General features: G+C 42.5%; 1 protein-coding gene across 1 annotated transcript in view; it reads left to right on the forward strand.

The window, feature by feature from the left end:
• The first annotated feature begins 1878 nt into the window (after positions 1 to 1878).
• TNPO1 (transportin 1) overlaps positions 1879 to 16094 on the forward strand; it is a 51959-nt gene continuing 37743 nt past the window's right edge. Inside the window, exons 1-3 of the mRNA XM_083883061.1 lie at positions 1879 to 1971; positions 2161 to 2274; positions 4933 to 5008. Of these exons, the coding sequence (XP_083739187.1) occupies positions 2170 to 2274; positions 4933 to 5008 (181 nt within the window). The 5' untranslated portion in view covers positions 1879 to 1971; positions 2161 to 2169. The remainder of the gene's footprint in view (positions 1972 to 2160; positions 2275 to 4932; positions 5009 to 16094) is intronic.

The raw sequence follows: 16094 nt of genomic DNA on the forward strand, positions 1-16094 counted from the left end.
TACCTGTTCAGTCTCTCAGTCTTCTTTTCTGATCTCTTCCCTTGTTTCTTATCTTTAATGTTGTTCTTTTTTAGCACACTTGGTTTCCAGATAATATTACACAGATATAATCCTTGCATCATAATTTCTGAGTTATTCTTGAAGCATCTAATATTCTGAGTTATTTTTGAAGCTCTAATCAAGTTCAAACAAACTTAACAGATGTGGGACAGAAGTCTCATAGAAAAGTAAAGTTTCTACAACCTTACTGTTGAGACACAGGTGAAATGAGTCCCACACTAACTCTTCCCTGATTTGTGTGTCTCTGTTCCAGCCATGCATGCATCTCAGAAAGATCTCTCCTGCCCATAAAGTGTGAGCCATTAACATCAGTTTTAATGGTCTGGGTCAAAATCCTTTTCTACAGAACATATTCCTGTACTAGAGAGAAATGAGTGGAGATTCACCCTGATCAGAAGAATCTCAGGTAAATCTTGTGCTTATTTTTTTCCTACTAAGTAGTGAGTGGTATGTCTTTATGTACCTACCTTACTGGATTCCTCTTGTTTAGGTGCTGTAAACTCTCAAGAGACGCTCAGCTTTTGTAGTCTCCCAAAAAGTCCAGTGATAAGTACAGCAGTTTCTAAAATAGAAGAGCCTAATAAATCTCATTTCTGGTTTGATTTTTTAAAATAAGCTGGTTTTGTTCTCTCCATTGGTTTTATTTTGTGTGCTATGCGCATAGTTCTCTGCTTATTTCTGCACACTTCATACTCCAGTGTGCATTCTTTCCTGGTTCATCAAAAAGTCTCTCTCACTGTACTCATTATCCACATATTAGTATGAGTACACTACCCATCTTACATCTTGCCTGTCATGGCTCCTTTTGCTGTTTTGTCGGAGATGATGCAATCCTGATTTTACTTCCTTCAAGAACAGCATCACATAGTACTAGAAGAAAAGTTAGCTAAGGACACTTCATGGCACCTTGGACAGGACAGTCAGTGCTGGGGAGGTGAGACAGAGAGCCATATAGCAAATTATCTGGGGTGCACCATTAGGAATCAGTATTGTTGTCTCAGTGCCTCTGAACACTTGTTATGGCTGAGGTGAGCAATGTTTCAACTGAGTTCTGTACTGCAGCAGAAACTAGTTTTCAGGTGAAGTGAGGTGCTTACTAACACAGCAACTAAAAGTAAGATTATTTTAAAAAACAGGGAATTACTGGCTTTCATTTTCACGTTTTAGATCAGTTTTAACAAAAATGTATTCTTTCTTCTGTTAGTACAATACATAAAAATAACTATATACATAGATGTGTAATGCATATTATATATATATATATATATATATATGTACAGATGTATCTAAATTGCAAATTTTAACCCGACATCTCCCGTGATATATTTTGGGGCTGAGTTCAAGATACAAAGCAGTTTCTTTAGAGTTCGCATGCCCCAGCCTCCCCTTACTTCCCCGCATATTTCGTCCCGTTCCCTCTTTACGCGTGGAACTGGGAACTCCTGAGGTGCGCTCAGCGCTCGGCCAAATGACGTACAAGTGCGGCAGGTACCACGTTGCCGACTCCGGGCTCTGGTTTGGCGCTCGCCCTTGGTTTCCGCGGGCAGAAGGCGGGAGGCTCCGCGTTCCCTGCCGGGGTCTATCCCGGGGGGCCGCTTCGCCCCTCGCCTGTCCCGTTCGCCGCAAGTTTCTCTCTGTTTTCCTACGAGGGCGGCTCGGGCTCCCCGTTTCCCTTGGGGAAAGCCCCAGGAGTGAGTCTCTGGCGTTGTGTCGCCCGCAGGCTGCCGGCGGTGTGGGACGCAGCGGGGACAGGCGGACGGTCGGCGGCGCCGGCAGCCCCGAGGCGGCCCGGGCGGGCGGAGCCGTGCCCGGCGCTAGGACCCAGCAGCAGGACGCCAGGCGGCTGTTCGCTCCGGATCACAAATTGGTCGTGACTCAGTCTCTGCTCGGCGCGGAAGCAGCGGGGAGCAGGTCGGTGTTTCCTACGTCTGTCCGGGGGTGCGCGGGGGCCACCAGAGACTGAGCGGAGCGGAGCGAGCACCGCCGCGCCCCTTCCCCGGCCCGGCCCGGCCCGGCCCGGCCTTCCTCCATCTCCGCCCGCCCCCGCCCGGGCCCTGCCGCGCCGCCAACCGCGACCGCCTGTTGTCTGCTGTTTTCCAGGCAGCCAAGATGGAGTACGAGTGGAAGCCCGACGAGCAGGGGCTCCAGCAGATCCTGCAGCTGCTCAAGGAGTCCCAGTCCCCGGATACCACCACGCAGAGAGCCGTGCAACAAGTATCCTTGGCCGGGGCTCGGCGGGGCCCCCCGAGCGGGCCGGGGGCGGCCGGGGAAGGGCGGGCGGGCGGGCGGGGGGAGCGTGGCCTGCGCGGCAGCGGGGCCGGCGCTGCGGCAAGCGGGGCCTGCCCGGCCGGGCCCGGCCGCGGAGCCGCCGCAGGGCGCGGGGGCCGAGCCGAGGCCGGAGCGGGCGGCCCGTGGCGCGGCGTTTGAACCGCCCGGGCGGCCCGTGGGGGCCGCGGGGCCGCCTTCACCCCGCCGGGCGCCGGGCACCTGTTGCGAGCCCAGAGACAACGAGGGGCCGCGTTGGGGATGGCCGTAGGGGGACTTTTTTTTTTTTTTTTTTTTTTTTTTTTTTTTTTTTAAATTTTTTTTAAAATTTATTAATTTATTCTTAAAGCCTTGCGCTCCCGCCGATATTGGCCGCTGTCTCGGTTCCCCCGCCCAGCCCCCAGGGCGGCCGGGCGGGAACGGGGCCCTGGGCCCGGCGGGTCCTGCCGAGGGGCCGGGGGTGTCCCGGCGGTGTTCCCGCCGCCCCCGTGGCACAGAGGGGCCGGCTGGGGCCTCCCGGGGTAATCCGGCCCCGGGATTCGAGGGGAAAGCCTCGGCAGAGCCGCTGCCTGCGCGCCCTCGTGGGCCCGGCTGGCTCTGACACTGCGCATTTCGGTGCGTGCTCAGGAGGATGTTGTGATTTTTCCTGGAAGCCTGATCCCCCAAACTCGGCTCGTTAAAATTAAAGGAGGAGGTCTGCTGTATGTAGAGCTTCTTGTGCTGCTTTGCAGTACGTTTTGGTGTTGTAGATTGATGATTTTTTTTTTTTTTTTCTTTTTTTTTTTTACCCTCGCCCCTCCTCCTCCCATCCCCCCAGCCCCCTCACCACCTCCGGTCACTCTTCATTGTAGAAATAATGAATAGCGAGGATTTTTAAGGAGCAAGGATCGGGAAAGCAGAATTTTAAATTAAGGCTAATAGAAGGATAGGCCTTAAAAAAAATGAAGGCCTCATCTATTGTCTCCTGCTCTTTGAGCTAGCCATAAGTGCTTTGAAATTTGTAGAAGTGCTGAAATTCTATGAAGGATATGAGTTTATTAGCTGGGTATCTTTTTATTTAAGGCACTTTCTTGAAGGTTTCCACAGAAAGCAACAGAATTTATTTAAGTAGGTAAGAACATGCATGTGTCTGTATATATTTATATTAAGAGTTTAGCTTTAAGCCAAATTTGCTCCACTTCTAGATTTTTGTAGCAAATGCAGTAAATTTGAGGAAGGCTTCTGCTCCTGTATGAAAGGTGAAGGTGGATTTCTTCTTGATCATCTTGTTCTTTCAGCTGTGTTCTAAATTTTTAAGATATGATTGCTTTCTTTGAAAAATCTTTAACAGAAGAGTCTAAAGAATTAGTGTTCTGCTGATGCCCCAAGCTTAAACCAGTATTTAGTATTTAAAATATCAAAGTGTTTACAGGAACAGTGTTTATAGTGTAGCTTTAGTATAAAATTGTATTTTAAAGCTTTGCTTCAAATAATTGAATTACATCTGGTTTGTTTATTGAGCTATAGCATCATATTTGCAGGATGGGCAGTATAAGTATAAGATGCTGTCTGAATTGACGGTGTATAGAACTTGTCTGAACAAAAGTCAACTGGTGCTTGGAATTCTTAAGTAATAGTGAAACCTCCCTGCTGTGTTGATACCTGTGTTGTGCTTTCCAGTAGGTCCTCATATGTTGGCTCATAAAAGGTGAGAGAAGTGGGATAGTTTTAGCAGTGTATTGTACATCAGTTTGGGAAAATTATCTAATACAACTCGACAGACCATGTCCTATAATTAAAAAACCCCAAAATTATACATAATTTTTTTGTCCTTTGAGGCTGTTTCCACACAGACAAAAAAAAAATAAAATTATGATGTCTGTTGTATTCCAGGATGCTGTTAATTAGCATGTCCAAGGAGTGTTATGATTAATTGTTTCAAATTTAAAGTACTTAATCTATAAATTTTTGTAGAAAAATTAAAAAGCTGTGTGTTTGTTCTGTAATGTTGTTTCTCTATGATGCCGTTTTAGCACACTTGGGTGTAAAGATGTCAAATACAATGAAGTGGGAAGTATAGGTGAGCTAAAAACCTTGGTTAGTAAAGTTATAAATTGGTATGGTTTCAGGTTTTTTTCAAATTAATTTATTTTATGTTTCATGGAAGAAAAAAGGAAGAGTTAACTAGGAGAAGTTGTTAAGAAAAGTGGTCTAAGAGCTAGTCTTCATTTCTTAGACCAGTTAAGTGTTTTCTCATTAAGTTTCTGTTAAATCTGGCTCTTTCTGTTCATTCTTCTCCTTTTCTGATTTTGATCCATTTGACTCCACAGTTGGTAATGTTCAGCTGCCTGTTCTGGCGATAGAGCTTTACAGATATTTTTTAGGATCTGTTAATTTTTATGTCTGTCCATGGATTATTTTTTAGACTTCCCCATAACTAAAAGCTATTGCTGTAGTAAGAAAATCACAGAAACTGTTTTTAGGTTGTTCTCTGTATTTTGTGAGCTTACAGTCACAGCTGGTTGAAGTGATGTAGCAGTACATAAAAAATATAACAGTCTTTGTATGCAGAAAGCTTTAAATGTTGTATGTAAAGATTCAACTTTCCTTAACAGTTTCTCTCTTCAGAAACTAGAACAACTCAATCAGTATCCAGATTTCAACAACTACCTGATTTTTGTTCTTACAAAATTGAAGTCTGAAGGTAAGTTCTTGAGATAGCGACTGTTTTATTTTACTTCTTTGCCTTAAAAAAAAAAAAAAAAAAAAAAAAAAAAAAGTATTATTTTGCTTCAAAGAAATAGAAAGCTGACTCTAGTCAGTTTGCTGGTTGGTTGAGTGTCCATGGTCATGTAGAATTCACCTGTGCACTCAGTGGTCTTTCTGGGGGAAAAAAAATCTGATAACTTAATGGTACTTGCAGTATCAGCCTTAGAATGGAATCCATTCTAAGTGGCCCATGAAATCTTGTGAGAAATGTTAGAGCATCATACCTCTGTTGGACTGCAGTAAAGTTGTGGAATGACTGTGATGAATCATGACTGTGTGCATTATAAAACATACTGCTAAGTTTAATTATCTCCATAGTAATGAGACTGCTAAATACTTTAAAGGCTACGTATTTAGAGTTGTCCAAAGATGTCTGTCATAATCTTCATTCTGAAGATTTTATTGCAGTAAAATACAGTTAGAAGTCAGTCATGTACTTTTATTGTTAAGGACATTACAGTACAGACTGTAGAGTGTGTAGCCTCTACCAGTTGGTAAATTCAGCCATTTCCTTTGTGATCTGGGTGTGTGAAAAATTGTCTTTTCAGTGTACTACAGTTTTGAGATGTCTTTGGTACAGAAAGGAAATTTGTTTCAAGATCTGCTTTTTAGCACATCTGTTTCTTTATATTTGTTTGTAATCATGTTTGGTTGTTATGGTAGTTTTTTAGGGTTTTTTCCTTTAGTGGTTTGCTAGTTATGCTTTTTCTGCATTTTGGTGTTTCACTTGCTTGCTTTTTCCCTTCGAATTAGATTTTAATTATGTGTGGCCCTGTAATGTTCAAAGAATTGTCAAGAAGGTTTGCCTACATTTTAAGCACTGTTTTGGTATCAGCTTACTTCAGGAGGAGGGAAACAGAGGAGTATGAAAGCATTTTCATGTTTGAAGGCTGGAATACATCTATGCTTTCGTGTTATGTGTAGGAAGTCACCTAATAATCTGTAAAGTCTTGGGGGGGAGCACCTTAAGCCTTAGAGCATTTTCAAGACTTGAGCCAGCCAGGATACTTTGAATAAGGTGCCAGTGTAGATAACATGTCCTTTACATCACAAAAATTTAAAGCAAAGCAATTCCACTAGTAGAGATACGGGATCTGTACAAAGGACGTGACAAGAAGGATGTTTCACTTCTTTTTTTTTTTTTGTCCACAAATTTGTTTTCTGACACTAACACAACTTCCCAATTTCGCTTTCTTCATTCACCATTTGAGCGTGAGGTTCTGGACTGTCATAGATGTTTGGTGTTCAGTGATGTGTCAAGATCTCTCTTCCTAACAGATTTTGGTTATTCAGTAGTCATTTTTTCCCTTCCTTATGTTTAATCACATCAAGCTCTGTAGAACTGGATGAAGAGTAGGAGATGCCAGCTGTTACAAAATGGTTGTGTAAAGCTGTTTTATCTGAGGGGGAAAAAAAGCAGGTTCTGGCAGGTTGAGGGGCCAAGCTGGGAAGAAGTAGCAAGTTAACTTCCAGGGAGAGGTGTTTTGGATCAGATTGCACTGATACCTCTCACAAATACATCAGGCCTTTTGTGAGACTGTTGAAAAGCACCTGTTACTTTGGTGATGCTCTTGTCCTTCATCATGACATTTTTAGGGTCATAACCTTTTGTCCAAGGCAACTATTTTTTAACTTTGTGTTTCTGGTAATTTGCAAAATATTGAAGGTACTATAACCAAGACTGGTGTTGGTATTTTTCATATGCTTCATTTTTCATATTTTTCAGTGTTTGCCGAAATCTAAATTCTAAATATTCAAATTCTGTTGCCTTGCTTAGGTAGGACTAATGAAAAATATCAGAAGACTGTTGGTTGGATTTACTTTGAATCCAACCAACAGCCCTTCACTTCCCTCATGCTCAGGTGAGGTGATGAGACCGTTGGCATTGCTGGTCAGCAGCTGCAGTATTGGATGGATTCATCCCAGCAGATCCCTGTTTTCAGTATGACTGAGAAAGCATTCTGGCTTTTTTCTCTCCTGAACCAGGTTCTGTTGGTTTTCTGTCACTACAGCCTCGCCACAGACCAAAGCACAGATATTCATACTGTTAGAAGTTCATGTTTTTATTGTGTCCATACTATTCCAGCAGAAGGGGCAATGAAAATAGGCTTGTGACATCTCTGACAGCTTACTCAATAAAAATTAAGTTTTCAGTCCGCAGGAAGAGGATCCTGGCTTGGCAGCAGATGGAACTAAGCTTTGATTCAGTGTTTGCTACTGTTGAAACTTCTGCTCAGAAAATGGTGCTTAAGGATACATTTAGGTGACTGCTTCTTAATGTGGGAATTCTGTCATTTGTTGGTTGAAATGTTTGTTAAATAGTATCCTTCTACTGCAGTGAAAATTGCACCAATTGACCTTTGACCTGAGTTTTACACCCGTGTGGACAATTAACTTTGCAAGAAAACTTTTTTTGTAACTGCAGTCCTTTTACAAAACTGGCTTTCACTGAGCCCTGCCGTTAAGATACTTAGGTAACCCTTAGGCGCAGGAAATTTGCTCTTTTTTTAGCACTGTTACTATTCAGTTGAAAAAAGTGTTACCTTCTTTTCCTCTAGTTTTAGTTCCATCGGGCTTCTCTTCCCGAATTCTTGTGACTTAGTAGTTTAAGGCCTATTGTGATAATCCTATGTATAAATAAGGGTTTTCTTGGTTTTGTTTTTAAATTTTTCTGGGCCCTGTCAAAGCTTGTTTAGCTTGGGTCTTCCTGGAAGCAGGAATGCCCTGATGCCATTTCATCAGCAAAAATATATGGCCTACTTTGCTGCTGCAGCATGTATACATACACCCCAGGTTTAATTTCTTATTTGTTTTTTTGGGTTTGGTTGTTGGGTTTTTTCTTGTTTGGTTTTTTTTTTGTTTGTTTGTTTGTTTGTTTGTGGGGTTTTTGTTGGGTTTTTTGTTTGTTTGGGATTTTGTTTAGGGTTTTTGTTGTTTGAGTTTTTAGGCTTTGTTTGTTGAAAGTTTGTTTGTTTGTTTTGATTGTTTTAAAATTATTGTGCATTTCTAAAGATAGAGTTGGGAATCAGGATGAACCCCAGTGTTAAAAATATCACAATATAAAACTTCTTAAGGAAACAGCATTCAGTTAGATGGTAGGCAGGCTGATGAAATAAAATAAGATCCCAAGCCATTAAAGTTTAAGATACAGATCTCCAGAGTGTGCTTCCCACAAAGTGTGGTGCTTAGAGATCTTCCTTGGGTAGGTAAGATGGAGTCCAGACTAACTGAAAAGTAGTCTGAATGAAAAAAAAGGTTGTTTTGCTAATTTATCTGTAATTGAAAATATTACTAGTAGGCACTGTTAGTGTAGTTGTTCCTCCTTGGACTGGAAGGTAAAAAACCTCTCAGATAATGTAGTGACACTGCCCTGTCCTTAGTGTTTTGTTTGTGGTTTTGTTCTTCCAGTGTCCCCCGAGGTGAGCTCAGAATCCTCTAGTTAAATTAATAATTTGTTTTCTGGAGTGTTGTGTGCACGTTGCTTCTGCTTCTCAGATAATTTTCTGGATTTTGTGTGGTTGACTGGAACAGTCCAGTGCTACATGGAAGCATCATTTCTGCTTCTGTTGTTGCTTTTTTCATTTAACTGCAGCTCCCCTTCTGTGGTCATGCATCTCAATCCCTCTTTCCTTGTTTGCATTATTGCATCCCTAGTCCAAGTATGTTTCTTCAAAGAAAAGTGTGAGAATGTGTTTTCCTGATTTCAGCCTCTTTGCTGTCTTGCTCAGACCCATTCTAGTCTCTGCTTAAGGTGTTTTGAGGCAGTTCTCCAAGATACGTGAAGCCTGAGGCAGGTCAGAACCTCTGGATGTCATAATATGGACAATTCATACTGCAAGCAGAAGTACTGAGTTTGTTTCAGGCCTTCCAGAGTTGCCTGTATGAAAACTTGCTTTGTTTATGTCTTCTGCAAACAATGTTTGTAAGGTATTTCTTTCTCTATGCTAAGATACACAGAAATAGCACCCTTCTTAATTTGCCTTGTCCTGTTGTAGGACAACTTCAATTTCCTGGTGTTTTCTGCTTAGTTTCAGTCCAGAATTACATCACATTTTATTTCAAACAGCATCCTGAACTTTGTGAATGGGAGATGGATGTAGTTTGCACTAAATTTTCAAAAGATGCTGTCCTGTGCATTGTTATTCAATGGGACATAGTTAGTTTTGCATCATTTCTGTAAAGTTCTGCATTTATCTCCCCCTCCTGCCTGCTGGGCTCTCAGCAGGTCCTTGTGCCAATGGGAAAATATTGAGGGAGGTAAATAATGGTCCTGATACTTTCTGCTGGTTTGTGTAACTGCAGTTGTCAATTCTGTTGCAGTTTCACAGTTGTGATCTTGTGAAGGTGCTTTAGTGGCTCTTCACCCCCATCCAAACATGGGAACTCCACTATTTATTCTCCACAGAGTGTTGTCTCAGTGGGTTGATGGATCACAGTCAGTGGTGTAAGGCTGTTGCAGTCAAGGATCAGAGTCCTTAAAATGATCTTTTACTCTGGAGGTAAAGGAGCTGAACTAAGAACCCTACTTTAGTACTGTTTTCGTCAGTTTTTAAGTTTTTGTCAGGTTTTTGTCACAGGTTTTAAGGATGGTATTTTGAGCTTATTTCCAAAATACTTTGGATTTTTATGAACCAGCTGAAGATAGAAGAATCATGGTCTCTGCAGTTCTTGGGTCTTGTTCATGTGTTGATCTGGTCATTCAGAGTACTTTACTTTGATCTGGAGCATTAACATGGAGACTGGTCCTGTTCCCACACTGTTCCCTCCCCTACCTCCCCCTCCAAGTTTTTGTTTCAACAGAGCTTTTCACAGATGGAAATTTATGTTCTGGTAATCATGGCACTAATAATTAATGTAGTTTTGCACATATAATTTGAAACAGCTTTTTATGAGATATTACTGGAATTTAAAATGGTTGTGTGAGTTTGATGTGAATGTTTTTTGAGGAGTTTTAAAATTTAAACTTGATCTGGAGAGCAGCTGTCATGAATCCATTTCATTAGGATCTTTCTTGGGATGTTGGTGTTGAAAGAAAATGGAAGCTGAGCAAGAAAAAGACCATGATGTGAGATTATGTGTCAATTTGCAAAGAAGACATCTTTGATGACACAGATTAGAAAATATTCAGGAGCTTTAATAGTTAAACTGAAACAAAAGTATCGTTACCACTTCCCCCCCGTACAGTCACCCTACAAATCATTATTAAATATACAAAAATAATCATCAAGCAATGAAGCTGATTGCATTACCATTCAGGAATCAAGTCAGATTAATGTGCCTTCATAGTTTAAAATGCTGCATACCCTACATAGTGGCCTACTTAATAACAGCAAAGCATTTTCTTCTCTGAAGTTAAGATACATAAAGAATTACAGAAAGACTTGACTTATACTAATCAGTGTATAAATCTAATTGTTGAATTGCCTAAATATCTTAAGGGAATGAGTAGAATCATGGAATATCCGGAGTGGAAAGGGACTTCACAAAGTTCTTTGAGTCTAACTCATGCCTCTGCACAGGATACCCCCAAAAACCACACCCTGTGCCTGAAACTGTTACAAATGCTCCTTGAACTCTGTCAGGCTCAGTTCTGTGACCACTTCCCTGCAGAGCCTCTATCAGTGCCCAAGTACCCTCTGGGTGAGGAACCTTTTCCTGATACCCAACCTAAACCAGCCCTGACACAACCTCAGTCCCTTCCCTCAGGTCCTGTCACTGTCCCCACAGAGCAGAGATCAGTGCCTGCCCCTGCTCCTCCCCTCACAAGGGAGCTGTAACTGCACTGAGCTCTCCCCTCAGTGTCCTCCAGGCTGAACAGACCAAGTGCCCTGAGCTGCTCCTCAAACAGCTTCTCCTCAAGGCCCTTCCCCATCCTCGTGGCCTCCTTTGGACACTCTGTGTCCTCACCTTGGGCTGTTGTGGCCCCAGAGCTGCCCCCAGCCCTGGAGGTGAGGCTGCCCCAGAGCAGAGCAGGGCAGGACCATCCCCACTCTTGCCCAGCTGATGCTGTCCCTGATGTCCTCAGGACAGGGGTGGCCCTCCTGGCTGCCAGGGCACTGCTGGCTCGTGTTCAGCTTGTCATTGCCCAGGACCCCCGTGTCCCTTTCTGTGACTCTGCTTTCCAGTTCTTTCTTTCTCATTGCCCAGTGTGTCTGCACATCCAGGGCTGCCCCATCCCCAGTGCAGAATCCAGCACTCGTTAGAGCTTCATTCAGCTGGTGATTGTCCACCCTTCCAGTTTATTGAGGTCTCTCTGCAGGGCCTCTCTACCTTTGAAGAAGTCAGCAGCTTCTCCCAAGTCAGTATCATTGGCCAACTTACTAAGTATATGTATTATGAGATAATTAATTTTGTAAGGTTAGTAAAAATTCCATGGCTTTCCCCAATATGCTTGCTAATTATTCCTTTTCATGCTTCTTTAGGGATTTTGTAGGTTTAAGGAAAGTCTTCTCCTGACAGATTATTTCTTTATTTAGAGTCTTGAAAGAAACTGAATTAGACTGTGGATTTGTTATGTGATTCACTGCTTCAGGAACACTTTCCTGGAGTTCTTTTTTATGAACATCCAGACTCGAGAGTATGAAATCTCCATTGATATTTCTTTCTTTGTCTCTGAAGCCCATGCAAGGAAAGAGTTGCTATGTCATTTTCTAAAGTTCAAGTAGTCTTGGATCTATTTTGACTTAAAATAAATCTTTAGGTGTAAAGTGGAGGTATTTAATCAGCTGTTTCAAGCCTTTTCTTTATGTTTCTTTACAAGCTGAATGTAGTCTCCTGCAATGGGTATTTCTTTATGCTTTATAAAAAAGCAAGCTCTTATACTCAGTGATGTTTGGTGGCTTTTTAAATCAAACCTAAGTGTACTTAAAATGCCAGAATCAAACATTCCTATGGGATGTTTTCCTACAGATGCAAAAGTGTTGCTCATGTTTCTAAAGGGATTCTGTTCACCAAGCAGTGTTCGATTCGATGCCATTCAGAAGTGCCTCCTGTTTGGAAGGCTAGATGCTGGTGTCTGATTTAGGCTCCTAGGAAGGAGAATCACCACCTCTTTCTAGATTTTCAGAAAGGAGACTTACTATGAGGCATTAGGATGATAAAGCTTTTCAGCGTGTGTGTTATCTTCCAGTGCTGGGCAAGCCAAGCATTTTTATGAAGCCAAATCTGCTTTAATAGAGGAATGCCCATTACCACTGCTCATGTACAAGTTAAAACATCTTTTTTTCATTGTCACAAGAGAGTGGAACCTAGAAGAAAAAACCCAAATATTTTTAATAATACAAATAATAATATCCACAGTATGTTTTACCAGCTTCAGAATTGAGTTGCTTTACTGTCCATAGAAAAGGCACATCTTAACTCCACAGTTTCATGCTAATACCAGTAATAGGATAAGCATTACTACTGCTTTTGCAAAGCATTTTAAACTCCTTTCTTCTCCTTCTATAATAACATAATACACACTCTTAAGAACCCCCATGAAGCTCAGGCCTTCTGCTTTCAACAGGCATTCAGGAGCAACCGTGCCCTGACAGAGTTACATAATCATCAGAGAATTATGGTTATCATGGTTTGGGTTGAAAGGGACAGTAAAGATTAGTTCCAGCTCCCCTGCCATGGGCAGGGATGCCACCCCCTATATCAGATTACTCAGGGCCCCATCTAACCCTTGAATAGTTCCAGGGATGAGGCATCCACTACTTCTCTGGGCAACCTGTTTTTGTGCCTCACCATTCTCTGAGTAAAGAATTTCTTCCTAACATCTAATCCAAATCTCTCCTTGTTTATTTTAAAAACCTTCTCCTTTGTCTTACCACCATCTGTCAGTGAAAAAGTTGCTTTCCCTCTTTTAACTACTGAAAGGCAGCAATTGAGATCTCCCCAAAGTTCTCTTCTCCAGGCTTTACAACACCAGGTCTCAGTCTGTCTTCACAGGAGAGGTGTTCCAGCCTTCTGACCATGTTTATGGCCCTCCTCTGGACTTGCTCCAACAGGTTACTGTCCTTCCTGTGCTGGGCACAACAGAGCTGGTGCAGCCCTGCAGGTGGGGTCTGAGAGCAGAGGGAGAGAATCCCCTCCCTGGCCCTGCTGCCCACACTGCTCTGGATGCAGCCCAGGATGCCGTTGGCTTTATGGCTGTAAGCACACATTGTTGGCTCATGTCCTGCTTTTCACCCTCTAGTCCTACCCAGGGCTGCTCTCAGGGCTTCTTCTCTCAGTCTGTACTCCTGTCTGGGACTGCCCTGACCCAGGGGCAGCACCTCCACTTGGACTTATTGAACCTCATGAGATTCTCGTGGATTCGTTTTTCAAGCTCATCCAGGTCCCTCTGGGTGGCATCTCTTCCTTCTGTTGTGTCAACTGCACTGCTCAGTTTTGTGTCATCTGCAAACCTGCTGAGGGAAGGGAGCACTCAACCCCAAGGAACAATGACTGCAGTCTGCACTCAGACTGTGTAGGGAGTTCATAACTGCTTTGCCCTACAGCAGTTGTCTGCTTTGTCTGAAGTGTCACACTGGCAGTTCAAGCAACTGTAGATTCAACAGGACAAATTTTTAGTTTGATATCTCTAAGGAAAAAGGATTCACATAACTTCAAGTGATGTATGTTTTTCTCTGAATCAGTGGATCTGCTACAAATCAGAGAGAATTCTGACTGGCAATCTGTAAGTCTCAGGAGCTTTGAACATTGCAAAATAATAAGAGCTCCCAGTTTTCCTCATATTCATTCCCCTATAAAGAAAGAAGAGTGATGAAGTGGTAGGTAGAAACTGAAAACTAAAGAGACTGAAGATGGATTTGTAATTGCTCAGAAGAGCAGCATGGTCACTGAAGATGGATTTATAATTGCTCAGAAGAGCAGCATGGTCACCCAGCAAAGCATCTCAGATAAGTCTCATTTTCACTGGTCCTCTTAATCTTCCTGGTAAGAACTCTCGTGTAGCAAAATACAAAAAACAAAAATGTATTGAATTAATGGAGGTCTGTGCTTTCTATTTTCCTATTTTAGCTACATACACAGCTGCTTAGGAGGAACATCTCCAGTAGTGCCAAAACTATGTTCTGATGTTTACCAGAGTGCAACCCAATATTGCTAATTAAAAGCCTGATGATATTGTTCAGAAAAGTCAGCCAAAATGAAGGGAAGGAAAAAAAAAAAAAAAAAAAGCACACTGAGTACAGACTTAGGAAATAAAAATGAGGAGGCTTTCCATTCATTAAATAGTCATTATAGGGGAAGAAGCTTTACTGGCTGTAAGGATATCAGAGAAACAAAGAAGTCAGGCCTTAAAACAGCATTCATGCTTGTGTGCTACCACACAACTTTCTGAAAAGCTATACCTTTAGGATATAGACAGAAGGAAAACTAATTAAAATTTGCACTGTGCAATACCCTGTACAGCACCAGTGTTGTATCTTGCATTTTGTGTTTCGCAGTACTCAGCAGTTTGAACAGTATTCTGAATTACTCATTTTGATAACACAGCCTTAGTTTACTCAGCCAAGTAATCCTTGTCAACCAACAGCTGACATTCAAATGACAGATTATCACATATTTTAATATATAAGTTTCACCTTTGATATATTCAGAGAGTGACAAAACCTCTACTCATCTGACGAGGCAGTTTCTTCAGATAGATTAATGACTCTAAATCTGTATTCATTCCCTGCCAGATGCTGTCTAAGCAAGTTCCATTGGTACCATCGTAATTTCCTTTTCCTATGCACTTGATTAAGTACAAAAGTCCGTGTTGTCATCCTCCTCCCTGCCCTCAATACGTAAATGCCAGAGACATTACATTACTTTTAAAATGTTCTCAAACTACAGCACTGCCCTGCATTTGTTGTATAGTTTGGGACCTTGTAATGAATCTTGTTTTCATAATGCTGAATACCTATTTCTTATTAGTGATTACTCTGGTCTTGATAGAATTCAAGGACCGGTTTAGTTGCTGAATCAGGAGACAACACGAGACAACATGAGAGAGGAAAAGTGCTGGGACAACCTGGTTGTGGAGATTTGATAGAGAGGCTGAAAGTAGAAGTGAAACCAGGAGATGAGTTCTTTAACTTTTTCTTGTCTTAACCTTTACAAGTCTGTAGAGATAGACAGAATTTGGCATTCTGATTGACATGTGGTTAGAAAACAAAACCTTCCAAAACTAATAGTAGTGGCTGTAATTCCCCTCATCTAGACATGGGAGAGAGAATATAACAAAAGCCCCTGGACTGAGATAAGGACAGGGAGAGATCATTCAGATTACTGTTGCAGGCTTGGGGAAATAGTTTACTCTGTGACCAGTCAAATCAGATTAGGGTTACGACTAATAAAGCCAAATCTTAAAAACACTTCTCTTCCACCAGGCCCTAACTTTACTCCCACTTTTCTCTACCTCCTCTCCCCCAGTGAGGCAGGGGAACAGGAGATGGGGTCTGATGTTAGTTCACCACATGTTCTCTCTGCCACTTGTTCCTCCTCAGGAGGAGCACTCCTCATACTTTTTCCCCCTTTTCCAGTAAGAAGTTCCCTCCCTCAGGAGACAATCATCCACAAGCTTTTACAACAAGAGTCCTTTCCTCATGGTGCAGTTCTTCACAAACTGCTCCAGCGTGGATCCTTTCCATGGAGTGCAGTCCTTCAGGAGCAGGCTGCTCCAGTGCAGGCTTCCCACAGGGGCACAGCATCCTTCAGGCATCCACCTGCTTTAGTGTGGGGTTCTGCATGGGCTGCAGGGGACAGTCTGCCTCATGATCCTCACCACAGGCTGCAGGGGAATCTCTGCTCCAGCAGCTGGACTATCTCATGCCTCTCCTTCAGTTACCTTAATGTCTGCAGGGCTGTTTCTCTTACATATTCACATATTCACACTCCTCTCTACTCTGGCTGCAATTCTTCATGTAATTTTTTTCCTTTCTTAAATCAGAGAATCACAGGATATGCTGAGTTGGATTGGAGCCATCAGGATCATTGAGCCTAGCCAGCCCTGCACAGGACACCCCAAGAATCACACCTTGTGCCTG

The sequence above is a fragment of the Zosterops lateralis genome (genome assembly GCF_965231275.1).
Source record: "Zosterops lateralis genome assembly, chromosome: Z".
In the NCBI taxonomy this organism is placed as follows: domain Eukaryota; kingdom Metazoa; phylum Chordata; class Aves; order Passeriformes; family Zosteropidae; genus Zosterops; species Zosterops lateralis.